Source organism: Microcaecilia unicolor, chromosome 3 (genome assembly GCF_901765095.1).
Source record: "Microcaecilia unicolor chromosome 3, aMicUni1.1, whole genome shotgun sequence".
NCBI classification, from domain to species: domain Eukaryota; kingdom Metazoa; phylum Chordata; class Amphibia; order Gymnophiona; family Siphonopidae; genus Microcaecilia; species Microcaecilia unicolor.
The window spans coordinates 5,086,083-5,102,743 of NC_044033.1; the positions used below are offsets into that span (position 1 = coordinate 5,086,083).

At 42.0% G+C, this 16,661-nt stretch overlaps 1 protein-coding gene across 6 annotated transcripts in view; it reads right to left on the minus strand.

Annotated features, from left to right (window-relative positions):
* LIN9 (lin-9 DREAM MuvB core complex component) overlaps positions 1-16,661 on the minus strand; it is a 239,744-nt gene that overhangs the window by 48,712 nt on the left and 174,371 nt on the right. For all 6 annotated transcript variants that reach the window (XM_030195724.1, XM_030195723.1, XM_030195727.1 and 3 more), the window contains one exon: positions 8,151-8,252. In XM_030195724.1, coding sequence (XP_030051584.1) covers positions 8,151-8,252 — 102 coding nt within the window. The remainder of the gene's footprint in view (positions 1-8,150; positions 8,253-16,661) is intronic.

Sequence of the window (16,661 nt, forward strand, 5' to 3'; positions counted from 1 at the left end):
TATCAGATGTCAAGCTTCTTTGGGTCACAACGGTTAAGTGCACACTCGGGTTAACTGCTTGCATTTCTTTGGTCCCAGACTCTTGCACTTAAGCAGATTGCACTGTACCTGGCAAGATCCCCAAACAGTACAATATATTTTATGCTGCTTATCCTAGAAATAAGCAGTGGAGTTTCCCCAAGTCCATTTTAATAATGACTTATAGACTTTTCTTTTAGGAAGCTATCCAAACCTTTTTTAAATCTCGCTAAGCTAACTGCTTTTACTACATTTTCTGGCAATGAATTCGAGTTTAATTACATGCTGAGTGAAGAAATATTTTCTCCGATTCATTTTAAATTTACTACTTTGTAGCTTCATTGCGTGCCCCCTAGTCCTAGCATTTTTGGAAAGAGTAAACAAGCGATTCACATTTACCCATTCCACTCCACTCATTATTTTATAGACCTCTATCATATCTCACCTCAGCTGTCTTCTCCAAGCTGATAAAGTTTGCTTTTTTTTATTCTGCCTATCAATAACTTACAATTCCTCCTTTAAACCCAATATTTAAGTTCCCAAAGCACAGAACAAAATAATGTTCACTTACCAGAGAAATCACCTCTCAGAATGTCTCAGAAAGAAACTTAAGTGGGACCTTTCCTCTCTATATAGTTTTGAATCGAAGGGGAATGCTTCAAACAGACCCTTTCAAGCTAACTCAGTAATCAGATTGCCCTTAATAACCTTTGCAAATATTCTACTTCTTCACACCTTAATTAACACATAGTTAGGTCAGTAGCAGTGCTACCTCTTCAGCATCCAAAGAACAGAAAATAATTGTCTTTTAAAACAAAATTTGAGTCTTGCTACTATCCTTTTTAATGTCCTTTGGCTGTCATGTTTCTACCTGGTTTAATCAAGAACTTGGGATTATGAAAATAAAGTATCAATGCTTATTTATTTATTACATTTGTACCCCACACTATCCCACATACAGCAGGCTCAGTGTGGCTTACATTGTAAAGACGCTTAGAAAGAAGTCGGCACAAATTGCAACCAGATGATAAACTAGCCTGGAAATCTGCTTTTAAGCTTTACAAGGAAGGAATTACTGATGCCAGGAGAAACTATTATAGTAAAGTAGTTGGTTCATCTTTGGATAATAGTAAGAGACCTTTTGGTCTAGTAAAAGAATTAACTACTCCACATAAGGGAATCAATAACTCCCAGGCTATACAACCCTCAGCACAAGGGCTGGTTGATTCCTTTACTGATAAGGTAGCTAAAATTTGTTCATATCTGGTGCAGGCCAGATCCCCTACCAGCAAGGAAAATAAGACTGAGGTTACATATTTTGTGAATTTGATTTCTGTAGATCAAGTCTAGGACAGATTTCAACCAATTGATCCGATGAAGTACATTCTCTCTTGTTCAAAAGTTCTAAATCGCAATGTATGGATATATGCCCTGTTTCATTGTTTGCTACTGGAATTAATGATTTATTGTGTTCAGGATCTTTACCTTCTGATATGGGGCAAATTGTCTTTACCCCAAATACCCAAGGGTGCCAATCTGGATATGTCTTTACCATCTAGTTATCCTGTGGCCAATATTCCTATATTTACCAAGCTGACTGAATCCTATGTCAGTCAACAATTTTCTGTTTATCTGGATAGGGTCATATGTCTTCATAATTCCAGTTTGGGTTTAGAGCCTCCCTTAGTACGGAGACTATTACTGACCCTGACTTCCTATGTGAAACAGCAGTTAGGAGCTGGGAACCAAGCAGTACTACTTCAATTTGATATAATCAGCGGCACGATGCTGTTGATCATGCTTTGTTGATAATAGTTTTGGCATTGGTATTTCTAGTACTGTTTTTTCATGGTTTCAGGATTTTTAAAATAACTATAGTTACTGTGTACGTTTCAATAAATCTTTTTCAGAATTCTGGTCTCCGGGTTGTGGGGTCCTGCAAAGGTCACCACTGTTCCCTATATTATTTACTTTGTGTATGACCACCTTGGGAAAAATTGAGATAGGTATGTGGAAACTTTTACTTTCTTATGCAGATGGCATATTGCTGGTCATTCCAACTCCAGCTGGAAGCTCTGATTTTGTGTCAAGCTAGTTGAAAAGCATTGATAAAGAAGGCTAAAAGACAATATGAAGAAAAACTTGCCGTGTAGACAAAAACTCATAGTAACACCTTTTTCAGGTATATCAGAAGCAGAAACCTATGAAGGAATCGGTGGAACCATTAGATCATCAAGGAGCAAAAGGGGCACTCAGGGAGGCCAAGGCCATCGCAGAGAGATTGAATGAATTCTTTGCTTCGGTCTATGGAAGATGTAATAGATCTACCTGTACCAGAAATGGTTTTCAAGGGTGAAAGAAATCTCAGGAACCTGGAAACAGGGGCATAGCCACGGGAGGGCCTGGCCCTACCCAGTTTAGGCTCAAGCCCACCCAGCAGTGCTGCACCTTTAACACAGCTGGCGTGGAGGGGATCAGGCTGGGCCCCCGTGGCCCTGCATCTCCCCCCCTTAAGTGAACTGGTTCCCCAGCAGTGGTGGCAATTCCCACACACTACCTGCTGGTCCGCTAAGCCAGAAGCCTTCTTTCTGCCGTGTCCCAGGCCGGCCCCCAGTCAGTTGCAACTTGCTGTTCTGACTAGGTGGCAGGACACTGCAGAAAGGAGGCTTCCAGCATTGCAGAAGGCAGCATGTGAGAATCACTGCTACTGCTGGAGATCTGTTCACACAAGAGCAACGCTTAAGGGAGGGAGATGCAAGACCACAGGAACCCAGCCTACTTCCTTCCACACTGCCGCGAACCTAATCATAGAAAGTTGTGAAGTGGGTAGTGTTCAGTGCTGTATACATTGTATAGTTCCATATAAACAGTTAGTAGTAGGAGTGGTATGGGTAAATAAACTAGGGGGCTCATTTTCAAAGCACAGCCTTCCAAAGTTCTGTAGGTTTCTATGGAACTTTGGAAGGCTAAGTGCTTTGAAAATATGCCTCTAGGTGAACCAATGCATCCACGCCTGATGTAAATTTTTGACCCTCTTAGCCACTCCTCTAAGTTTTTTTTTTCACTGTTCTTCTCATTTTATCATAGTCTCCTTTTTTAAAATTAAACGCTAACGTATTTGATTTCCTATGTATACTTACTTCAAAGCTAATATCAAATCCGATCATATTATGATCACTGTTATCAAGCGGCCCCAGCACCATTACCTCCCGACCACATCATGCGCTCCACTAAGAGGACTAGGTCTAGAATTTTTCCTTCTCTCGTCGGCTCCTGTACCAGCTGCTCCATAAAGCTGTCCTTGATTTCATCAAGGAATTTTACCTCCCTAGCATGCCGCGATATTACATTTACCCAGTCAACATCGGGGTAATTGAAATCACCCATTATTATTGTGTTGCCCAGTTTGTTTGCATCCCTAATTTCCTTTAACATTTCTGCATCCGTCTGTTCATCCTGGCCAGGCGGACGGTAGTACACTCCTATCACTATCCTTTTCCCCTTTACATATGGAATTTCAATCCAGTGATTCCAAGAAGTGTTTTGTTTCCTGCAGAATTTTCAACCTATTTGATTCCAGGCTCTCCTTAATATACAATGCTACCCCTCCACCAAGTCGATCCACCCTATCACTACGATATAATTTGAACGCCGGTATGACAGTGTCCCACTGGTTATCCTCCTTCCACCAGGTCTCAGAGATATATGGCTCCTGGCACTCGCATACAGACATTTCAAACTATGTTTGTTGTTCCTATTTACATCATGCTTAGTACTTGACAGTATTAATTTGCAATCTTTTGTCTGATTTTTATTTTTATTTAAGGACACCTGATCTACTACAGTCTCTTTTGCAACCTCACTATCAGGATACCCTATCTTTCCTGTTTTGGTGATATCTTTGAAAGATACCTTATCCCGAAACATGTGCTTTTGAGAGACTGTCGGCCTTCCCTCCATTTCTAGTTTAAAAGCTGCTCTATCTCCTTTTTAAATGCCGATGCCAGCAGCCTGGTCCCACCCTGGTTAAGGTGGAGCCCATCCTTTCGGAATAGGCTCCCCCTTCCCCAGAATGTTGCCCAGTTCCTAACAAATCTAAAACCCTCCTCCCTGCACCATCGTCTCATCCACGCATTGAGACTCCGGAGCTCTGCCTGTCTCTTGGGCCCTGCGCGTGAGCAGGTAGCATTTCAGAAAATGCTACCCTAGACGATCTGGATTTGAGCTTTCTACCTAAGCTTCCAGAACCTCTCTCCCACATTTTCCTATGTCATTGGTACCCACATGTACCAAGACAGCCGGCTCCTCCCCAGCACTATCTAAAATCCTATGTAGGTGACGCATGAGGTCTGTCACCTTCGCACCAGGCAGGCAAGTCACCAGGTGATTCTCATGTCCACCAGATGACAATTAAGTTTCTGAATCATATATCAGTGTAATCTGTAGTGTACAGGAGCTGAGCTGGATGTCATCTGCATAGACATAGGCAATAAAGCCTAAAGATTGAGTGGGTGTAAGAAGCAGAGCTAAGAAATTGTTAAACAGCATTGGTGATAAGATACTCATCCATATTGACAAGTTAAAGAGTGATAAATCATCTGGACCGGATGGCATACTCCCCAGGGTACTGAAAGAACTTAAACAAAAAATTCTGATCTTCTGTTAGTGATCTGTAACCTGTTGTTAAAATCATCCATAGTACCTGAAGATTGGAGGGTGGCCAATGTAACGCTGATTTTGGAAAAGGGTTCCAGGGATGATCTGGAAAGTTACAGATCAGTAAGCCCGACTTCAGTGCCAGGAAAAAATAGTGGAAAAGATTATAAAGAATAAAATTACAGAACAACAAAGTCAGCATGGGTTCAGCCAAGGGAAGTCTTGCCCCACCAATTTGCTTCATTTCTTTGAAGGTGTGAATAAACATGTGGATAAAGTTGAGCCAGTTGATGTAGTGCATCTGGATTTTCAGAAAGCTTTTGGCAAAGTTCCTCATAAGAGACTCCTGAGAAAATGAGAGAGTCATGGGATAGGAGGCAAGGTTCTGGTGTGGATTAGGAATTGGTTATTGGACAGAAAACAGAGTAGGGTTAAATGGCCACTTGTCTCAATGGAGGAGGGTGAATAGTGGAGTGTCACAGGAATCTGTACTGGGACAGGTGCTATTTAACATATTTATAAATGATATGGAAAATGGAATAATGAGCAGGGTGATTAAATTTGCAGATGATACGAAACTATTCAAGGTTGTTAAAACACGCGCGGACTGTGAATTATTGCAGGACGACCTTAGGAAATTGGAAGACTGGGCATCCAAATGGCAGATGAAATTTAATGTGGACAAATGCAAGGTGATGCACATTGGCAAGATTAATCTGAACCATAGTTACCTGATGCTAGGGTCCACCTTGGGGGTCAGCACTCAAGAAAAAGATCTGGGTGTTGTATACAAAAAGCTGAAATCTTCTGCTCAGTGTGCAGCATTGGCCAAAAAAGCAAATTAGACACTAGGAATTATTAGGAAAGGGAAAGTGAATAAGACCAAAAATACTATAATGCCTTTGTATCGTTCCATGGTGCATCCGCACCTTGAGTATTGCATTCAGTTCTGGTCACCATATCTCAAAAAAGATATAGTGGAATTAGAAAAGGTTTAAAGAAGAGCAACCAAAATGATAAAGGGGATGGAACTCCTCTTGTATGAGGAAAGCTAAAGAGGTTAGTGCTCTTCACATTGGAAAAAAGAAGGATGAGGGGAGATATGATTGAGGTCTACAAAATCCTGAGTGGTGTAGAATGAGTAGAAGTAAATCAATTTTTTACTTGTTCCAAAAGTAAAAAGACTAGGGGCCACTCGAGGAAGTTACATGGAAATACTTTTAAAACAAATAAGATGAAATATTTTTTTCACTTAATGAATAGTTACGCTCTGGAACTCTTTGTCGCAGGATGTGGTAACAGAGTTTAGTGTTATCTGGGTTTAAAAAAGGTTTGGACACATTCCTGGAGGAAAAGTCCATAGTCTGCTATTGAGACAGACATGGGAAGCAACTGCTTGCCCTGGGATTTGTAGTATGGAATAGTGCCAAGATTTGGCCACTGTTTCGAAAACAGGATACTGGGCTAGAGGGACCACTGGTCCGACCAAGTATAGCTACTCTAGTCCAAGGTGGCAGTGGAAGGGGTAGTATTACATGGTTCTACCAGACGTTACTGTCATAGATCCCTATACCATTTCAATATAAAGAATCATAGGAGAGCCTGCTGGGCACAGTATTTGAGGTTAAGGAATGGGAATAGAACTTGGGAAATTTGTTACAGGTTTCTATAGCATTCAACATGGTCAATGCCTCTGATGCCGATGTTCCTGGATCGGACTTAGAAGTGCCAAAATGTTTCTCCTGCTGGGCCAGTCTGCTTCTCTGGGCTCTTTTCTGCATTTTCAAACAGAGAAGATGGTCAGAGGCCAAAAAGTCAGGACCTAGGCACGAGAGACACCATTGATGGGGGTCAGTCTCTGATATGACCCTGTTATATCAGGTGCACTGATTGAAGCCCTTGGGAAGCTTCTTAGACATGGAAACATTGCCAAAGCAAAATCAAATGGCTCAATTGTGAGGAAAAGAGATAATAGAGACTCACTAAGAAAGACAAAACAACACAACCCCTAAGTGGATCCCAGGTGCTGCAAGACACAAAGAAAACTAAATTGCTGGAGATTCTGTGAAAATAGAGGGTGGGGTGGGGAAGGAAAACCAAGAAGAAAAAAACAGAATGGAAAAAAAGGGGTACCATAGGGAAGGCACTGAAGAAAAACACCACCAAAAATAGCAGATGTGCTGAGGAGAGCTCACAGATGTGACCTTTCTGCCCCACAGAAAAACTAAAGACTGCTAGTCCCGCGTGTTCATGCTGAGCAGGATGGCACTTGTGTATGCATGGTAGGATGCTACCAAAAGCTTCTTAAAGTAATAGAATGCTGGGTAGCGTCCGCATCGGGGCTCCGTCGGATGATGTCATCCACATGTGAGAAACTAAGCCCTGTTTGTCCTTGGAAAAATCAGAACTTCAGAGGCCCTGAAGATATTTTTGACTGCTTGTCCTTCACAAAGGAGGGGCATAATAGTGTGAACCAGTGGACTGGGTTCTAGTACTTACAATGAGGCACTATGCCACAGAACGCACAAGTCTTTATTCAAGGAAAGAAAATACAAGTGCAGGGCCTGGCTTACCTTTGCAGGCTTCAAAAGGAAAAATATTTGGTATACACACTTAGCATGTTCTCTTTCCAGTGTGGTGTTTCCAGGCCTGGTTTTTCCCCCTTCTCCTCTAGGAACTGCCTTCTGTCCTGACTCCCTTGAGCCAAATCATAAAAATTTGTTTTCTGAATAAGCGATTTTAAACTTAGCTGGATATGCTATTGCCTCAACTGCAGTAATTTCCATTTTCTGACTTGACTAACCTGTCTAAATTATTCAAACCTTAAAACCACAAAAAAAGGTTCTCTTAGGAAAATCAGGAAATACACCCCTGTTTTGAACAATGTTACAAACAACATTGTACAAACTATATTATTTGTTCACATATATATATCTCATCACATGGATATCATAATATAGACCTATTAAATTAGATGCTGCAAGATCATTCACTGCAAGCATGGCTGCTCCTAGGAGGTCTGGGAGCAGCTTAACATATCACAAGCATTTTTTGTTTTGTAGTGGTCATGGTGAGCATCAGTTGTTCTTATACTTTAGAAACACTGCACAATGCAGAGGCTTCATTCTTTAGGCTGAAAGTCAGAAATTCAAAGGATATTCCTAAATCCATGAATCATAGTGCATTTTGACTACTAGGCCAGCTCTGAAAAGGCTTTACAAACTGGGTCTGTTCAACTTGGAAACTAAAATACAAAAAGGAATGGATATGGTAGCTTTATCATTAATTTGTGGCAATGTGCACTAAATTTGATTAGAGGGCCAGATTTCCTTTAGAATGATAGATAAGCCTCTTATCTGTGTGAGGCCAAAGGCTGCCCTAGTGACAAGACAACCGTTTCTATATCTCTGGACTCCAGACGAGTTTAAAAGGACATTTATCTGTAAAATGGAAAAGAAGAGCCCTTGAACACTTACCACCTGGATAAGGAACTCTACTGGAAAGCCGCCTATTGTTTCACTGTCTGAACTTGAAATTTTGTTTTTCCAGGGAGATTGTCCCAACAGTATGTCACTGTCCTAAGAAAGAATGTTACAAGTAAATACTAGCACACTTTAGATTTGACTTTGCTCTCTTTAAACATTTCCTCACAATTTACTCACTCTCCCTAGACCATTGCTTATCAATCTATTTGTGGCCATGATCACAGCTAGCTGACACATCCCCAAATGCGGGTTTTGGTTGACTCCATTTGGGGTCCTGACCCCCAGTTTTGGAAGCTCTGCCCTAGAAGACTAATATGTGACCTGCCCTTTCTGTCAACCTGAACAAATGTTTCCTATTTCTCTGGCACTAGAGCTAATCATTTACCATCTTTGGGATTTTCTCCTATATGCATACCTCCTACTCTGTCAGACAGTCAAAGTAATGCTTTGATGTTTCTCTTATATATACCATCTGCTACCACATTTGCTTATTTCCGATCTGAGGAAGAAGGGCAACCTTCGAAAGCTAATCAAGAAATGTATTAAGTTATGTCCAATAAAAAAGGTATCCTTATTTTCTTTTCCATGTTTTATTTTGTTTGATTTCTATTGATAACTCCTATATGACTAATTCTGTTCCCAAAAGCTAGATATCCTGGGGGTTTCCTAATACAGGCAGGGCAGGATGGAGCTTTATATGCAACTATTGAGCTCTTGATCCTCTACGTAGCTGCCAGTACTAGAATATCATCTCTTGAACTAGTCTAAGCAATGGCAACAATCTGTGTCATAATAATAAGCAGACAACAAGAAAATAGTAACACGCCTTACAAAATAGAATTTAAAAAAAACACACCTTATGATCCCAAGGTTCTGAATCCCCCCCCCTTTTTTTAACCATCCTACCCATAACCCAGTTCCTTAAACTACAACTGAGATGACCTGTTGTCTGGACTCTTATGACCCCAAGCCATCTTTGATTATGTTCATTATTCCTAATCCCCCCTCCCCAACCCTGGCAGAGAACCCCAGGACAGCCCTTTATGGAACAATAACCAACCTATGATACACTCTGGAACCTATTCAGTACTGCACTTCTTGCTTTGTGTGATATATTTTGCAGATAATTCCACACAGACATAAAAGCCCTTCTTCTGCTTGGGGAAGTCAGAGAAGCCCTCGCCTCCCATAGCATTAAGGCATGCAATCTATTTCTCCAATACCAAAAAGAGAGAGGCCCCTCTTGCATCCATTGATTAAGTATACACTTCTTCCCCAATGTATGCTTTACTAAGTAATACGCGAGAGATTTTGACTGAAATCCCAAACGCTTCCCATTATTCATTAAGACTACACGTTGACCAAAAAGAATCCCCAAGTATCGATGAACCTCCAAAAAGCTTGGATACTGCTACATCTCCAAAAGGCATGAAAAAAAAAGTATTGTTCCTCCCCACTGACATTTGGAACACTGAGCAATAGGCACCCAGCCTGCTCTGGCAGCCTGATACTGTGATATATATGCCCTGTGAAGTACTCGATATTGACTCTCTTGAAGTTTGGCACTACTAACCTGCTGTGGGATAGCCTTAATCAATTTTAGAAAGTTCATCCCTCAAATTCATACCCAAGGTCTCTACTCCAAGCCTCCTTAAGAGGGCCATACTCCCGCTGAGGGAGAAGAGAAACCAAAGCTCTATGCAGACCTGCAACAGAGACCTGTCCACAAACATCCTCTCGTAAAACATCGCAGAGTCTCTGACCCAGTCTCGTATGCACAGCTTCTTAATTAAGCTAGTATAATACTGGTATAGCTGCCTATAAGCAACGTAATCTTTGTCAGTTAAGGAGAGTCTCTGCTGTTAAGTCTAAAAAGGAATAGAGATCATCTTCCTCGTTGAGAAGATGCTCTATCAGGGTGATACCCAATTCCAACCATCTCCTAAATAGACCAAATGCCATGCCTGGTTGGAAATCAGCATTGCCTCTACAAGGCCACTAACATTCGGGTTCTGATTCCATTTCAAACGCACCTGCCAGATACCCCTTAAAGGCTGCAGCAAAATACTCCTATGGCAAGTTTGTGGCAAATGTTTAGCCCTGGCCTGCAAGTTCAGATGCCAGGGAGCATACCATGCCCGTTCCCATCGTGTTGAAGTAAATTGCTCATTGTCAAACATCCAATCCCTAAGGTGCCGCAGAAGACAAGCCTGGTTATAGCACCCTAAGACAAGGTAAACCTAATCCTCCCTGTGGCCAAATATCAGAGATAATTCCAGACGCATTTTCCAATTTCTTTCCACCCCACAAAAATGTTCTACATAGCCTATTTAACAATTGTAAACTTTTCCGCAAAAGTTGTAGTAGCAATGCTTGTAAAACAGAACCTGAGAGGAAAAAATTATTTTGAAGAGATTAATCCTACCCATTAGTGATAAAGGTAAATGACTCCATTTCTCAGACTGGCGTTTGGTGTCTTGCAACAACCTATCGACATTCATACGATATAGTACATAAGTGCATAAGTAATGCCACAATGGGAGAAGACCAAGGGTCCATTGAGCCCAGCGTCCTGTCCACGACAGCGGCCAATCCAGGCCAAGGGCACCTGGCAAGCTTCCCAAACGTACAAACATTCTATACAAGTTATTCCCGGAATTGTGGATTTTTCCCAAGTCCATTTAGTAGCGGTTTATGGACTTGTCCTTCACGAAACCATCTAACCCCTTTTTAAACTCTGCCAAGCTAACCGGCTTCACCACGTTCTCTGGCAACGAATTCCAGAGTTTAATTACACATTGGGTGAAGAAAAATTTTCTCCAATTTGTTTTAAATTTACTACACTGTAGTTTCATTGCATGCCCCCTAGTCCTAGTATTTTTGGAAAGCGTGAACAGATGCTTCTCACATCCACCTGTTCCACTCCACTCATTATTTTATATACCTCTATCATGTCTCCCCTCAGCCGTCTCTTCTCCAAGCTGAAAAGCCCTAGCCTCCTTAGTCTTTCTTCATAGGGAAGTCGTCCCATCCCCGCTATCATTTTAGTCGCCCTTCGCTGTACCTTTTCCAATTCTACTATATCTTTCTTGAAATGCGGCGACCAGAATTGAACACAATACTCAAGGTGCGGATGCACCATGGAGCGATATAACGGCATTATAACATCCTCACACCTGTTTTCCATACCTTTCCTAATAGTACCCAACATTCTATTCGATTTCCGAGCCGCAGCAGCACACTGAGCAGAAGGTTTCAGTGTATTATCGACGACACCCAGACCCTTTCTTGGTCCGTAACTCCTAACGTGGAACTTTGCATGACGTAGATATAATTCAGGTTCTTTTTTCCCACATGCATCACCTTGCACTTGCTCACATTAAACATCATCTGCCATTTAGCCGCCCAGTCTCCTAGTCTCGTAAGGTCCTTCTGTAATTTTTCACAATCCTGTCGCGAGTTAACGACTATGAAAAACTTTGTGTCATTAGCAAATTTAATTACCTCGCTAGTTACTCCCATCTCTAAATCATTTATAAATATATTAAAAAGCAGCGGTCCTAGCACAGACCCCTGAGGAACCCCACTAACTACCCTTCTCCATTGTGAATACTGCCCATTTAACCCCACTCTCTGTTTCCTATCCTTCAACCAGTTTTTAATCCACAATAGGACTTTTCCTCCTATCCCATGACCCTCCAATTTCCTCTGTAGCCTTTCATGAGGTACCTTGTCAAACGCCTTTTGAAAATCCAGATACACAATATCAACTGGCTCCCCTTTGTCCACATGTTTGTTTACTCCTTCAAAGAATTGAAGTAAATTGGTCAGGCAAGATTTTCCCACACAAAAGCCGTGCTGACTCGGTCTCAGTAATCCATGTCCTCGGATGTGCTCTGTAATTTTGTTTTTATGTTTAAATCTTTTTATTGGTAAACGACGACATAAATTTTGAGACATTTGTCAACATAGTGTATAAAACCAAAAGTCGTTCGAGAAACTAAACCAGCAGGTAAAGTACAACTGCAGAGATTCTTATCATTTTCATTTTCTCCCCTGTAATTTTGTTTTTAATAATAGCCTCTATCCCTGGCACCGACGTCAGACTCATTGGTCTATAATTTCCCGGATCTCCCCTGGAACCTTTTTTAAAAATGGGCGTTACATTGGCCACCCTCCAATCTTCCGGTACCACGCTCGATTTTAAGGATAAATTGCATATCACTAGCAGTAGCTCTGCAAGCTCATTTTTCAGTTCTATCAGTACTCTAGGATGAATACCATCCGGTCCAGGAGATTTGCTACTCTTCAGTTTGCTGAACTGCCCCATTACGTCCTCCAGGTTTACCGTGAAGTCAGTAAGTTTCTCCGACTCGTCCGCTTGAAATATCATTTCCGACACCGGTATCCCACCCAAATCTTCCTCGGTGAAGACCGAAGCAAAGAATTCATTCAATCTCTCCGCTACGTCTTTGTCTTCCTTGATCGCCCCTTTTACCCCTCGGTCATCCAGCAGCCCAACCGATTCTTTTGCCGGCTTCCTGCTTTTAATATACCGAAAATTTTTTTTACTATGCTTTTTTGCCTCTAATGCTATCTTTTTTTTCATAATCCCTCTTGGCCTTCTTTATCTGCGCCCTGCATTACACTCCTTATGCTGCTTCTTGTTATTTTCAGATGGTTCCTTCTTCCATTTTCTGAAGGCATTTCTTTTAGCCCTAATAGCTTCCTTCACCTCACTTTTCAACCAGGCCGGCTGTCTTTCGGAGTTCCGTCTTTCTTTTCTAATTTGTGGAATATGTTTGACCTGGGCCTCCAGGATGGTATTTTTGAACAGCGTCCATGCCTGTTGTACAGTTTTTACCCTCTCAGTTGTCCACCTAAGTTTTTTTTTCCACCGTTCTTCTCATTTTATCATAGTCTCCGTTTTTAAAGTTAAACACTAACGTATTTGACTTCCTGTGTATAGTTACTTTAAGGTTGATATCAAAACTGATCATATTATGATCACTGTTGTCAAGCAGCCCCAGTACCATAACGTCCGTCACCAGATCATGCACTCTACTAAGGACCAAGTCTAGAATTTTTCCTTCTGTCGTCGGATCCTGCACCAGCTGCTCCATAAAGCTGTCCTTGATTTCATCAAGGAATTGTACCTCTCTAGCGTGTACCGATGTTACATTTACCCAGTCTATATTTGGATAATTGAAGTCACCCATTATTATCACATTGCCCATTTTGTTTGCATCTCTGATTTCTTTTATCATTTCTGCATCTACCTGCTCATCCTGGCGAGGCGGACGGTAGTACACTCCTATTACCATCCTTTTCCCTTTTATACATGGAATTTCAACCCATAATGATTCAAGGGTGTGATTTGTGTCCTGCTGAATTTGTAATCTATCTGAGTCAAGGCTCTCGTTAATATACAATGCTACCCCTCCACCAGTCCGGTCCACCCTATCACTACGATATACTTTGTACCCCGATATGACAGTGTCCCACTGGTTATCCTCCTTCCACCAGGTCTCAGTAATGCCTATTATATCCAATTTTTCATTTACTGCAATATATTCCAACTCTCCCATCTTATTTCTTAGACTCCTAGCATTTACATATAGACATTTCAAAGTATGTTTGTTGTTCCTATTTGCATGATACATAGTACTGGACACTACTGATTTGCCATCTTTTGTTGTATTTAAGGGCACCTGGCCTACCACGGACTGTTGTGCAACCTCACTATCCAGAAACCCTATCTTCCCTGATTGTGAGGTATCTTTGCAAGATACCTTATCCCGAACCATGCGCTTTTAAGCGACTGTCGGCCTTCCCCCCATTTCTAGTTTAAAAGCTGCTCTATCTCCTTTTTAAAAGCCGACGCCAGCAGCCTGGTCCCACCCTGGTTAAGGTGGAGCCCATCATTTCGGAATAGGCTCCCCCTTCCCCAGAATGCTGCCCAGTTCCTAACAAATCTAAAACCCTCCTCCCTGCACTACTGTCTCATCGACGCATTGAGTCTCCGGAGCTCTGCCTGTCTCTTGGGCCCTGCGCGCGTGGAACAGGTAGCATTTCAGAAAATGCTACCCTAGAGGATCTGGATTTGAGCTTTCTACCTAAGAGCTTAAATTTGGCTTCCAGAACCTCTCTCCCACATTTTCCTACGTCATTGGTACCCACATGTACCAAGACAGCCGACTCCTCTCCAGCACTATCTAGAATCCTATCTAGGTGACGCGTGAGGTCCGCCACCTTCGCACCAGGCAGGCAAGTCACCAGGCGATCCTCACGTCCACCAGCCACCCAGCTATCTATATGCCTAATGATTGAATCACCAACTACAACAGCTGTCCTAACCTTTCCTTCCTGGGCAGCACTTGGAGACATATCCTCGGTGCGAGAGGATAGTATATCCCCTGGTGGGCAGGTCCTGGCTACAGGAGTACTTCCTACTTCACCAGGGTGATGCTCTCCTTCTAGGAGACCTCCCTCCTCCAAGGTAGCACAAGGGCTACCAGACTGGAGGTGGGACTTCTCTACAACATCCCTGTAGGTCTCCTCTATGTACCTCTCTGTCTCCCTCAGCTCCACCAAGTCCCGAAGACTACATAGACAACACCACTCCCATATAACGAAAAGAATCATCAGCCCATTTCAACAAAAAGGTTCCCTCCCCAATCCACACCTTGCTCCCCTTCACTCTGCAATGCATCTGATTTTTCAAAATTTAACTTAAAACCAGAGAAATCCTCAAATTCAGTTATGCATTCTAACAGGGCCACAACTGAGATTTGAAGATTAATCACATGAGCTAACAAGTCATCAGCAAATGCTACCATTTTGAAAGCATCTGTGCTCAACTGAAAACCTTGTATGTCTGGATTCCTCTGAATGTCACGAAGCAGAGGATCTACAGTAAGAACAAATAAAAGAGGTGATAACTGGCAACCCTGTCTGGTTCCATGGTGTATGGAGAAAGGTGAGGAAAACAACCCATTCACCCACACTTGACCCTGAGGAAGAAAATACAGAGCACGAATTGCTTCCTGGAAAAATCCACATATTCTGTAAGCATTCAATACCCCAAATAAAAAGTCCCACACCACCTGGTCAAAGCCTTTTCAGCATCAAAACTGATCAACATTGAGGGGACAGCCTTAGCAGATGCCAACTCCAATGTAGCAAGAATCTTCCACACATTCTTGGTAATATTGTGGCCCTGCAGAAAACCCACTTGAGAATCCTCTATCATATCTGGAAGTATACGAGATAGACGATTTGCCAAAACTTTAGCAAATAATTTGGTTTCATAATTGTGCAGCAAAATCGGTCTATATGACTCCGGTTTCTTTAAGACACGGCCCAGTTTTGGCAAAACGACTATCTGGGCTAACTGTAAGGATTCAGGCAACTGTTCTTCTCCCACTAAACATAGAAGTCAGTGGGGGAACAACCTCTTCTCTCATCATCTTATAAAATTCACCTCTGTAACCATCAGGTCCAGGAGCCTTTCCAAGGAGATCCCTCTGTATAGCCCAAGAAACCTCCTCTTCTACAAAAGGGGCATTTAGCATAATCAAACTTTCCAGATCCAACTGTAAAAGATCCAAACCTGAGAGATACAGAACTTTCCAATGGGGGAGGATCGGGAGATGAATACAATTGAGCATAATAATCTCTCATAATACGATTAATTTGGGTATCCCTATTTTCCAGAACTCCACTGGAGTCATACAAAGCATCAAGCTTAAAGGGACCCTGACGAGGATGAGCTAAAAAGGCTAACAATCTATCACTCTATTAGCATGTTTGTACAGCTAATATTTAAAATAAATGTGTGATTTTTAGGCGTTGTGATGAATCAACTCGTTTAAGGTATGTTGCAATTCTAAAAGCCCATAAAGGCGTCATACATGTATAACCTCCCTTTCCAAATGGAGTCGATCCCTTTCACTGACTTTCTTTTGGTGACTAACAGACTATGATTTCTCCCCGTAGCACTGCTCTCGCAGTATCTCCATATAAGATAGGAGTATCCATATGAGAAACATTTGCTTCTTTATATATCTGGTATTTCTGCGAGATAAAGTCTAGAAATTTTCCGTCTCCATAAAGACGAATCGGGAACTTCCACTGATATGATTGTGGAGGTGTCCCAGGGAACTCCAATCGAGTGGACACCATAGCATGGTCCAATATTTTAATGGGCCCAATCTCCACTTCCTGTATTATCATAAACAAACGGCGAGAGATAAAAATATAGTCAATCCTGGACATGGTGGAGTACACTTGAGACAAGCGAGTGTAATCTTGATCCACTGGATGTAAAGTGCACCAAACATTCACCAAGTCCAGGACCTCACTCAGCACATATGGTAGGAGCCACTCGTTTTCCCATGTGATCTATCTAACCTCGGATCCCCCATCTCATTGAGTAGAGAGATGTGGTAGCCGTGTTACTCCACTTTTAAGGGTAATCAATAGAAATAGAATAAAATAAAA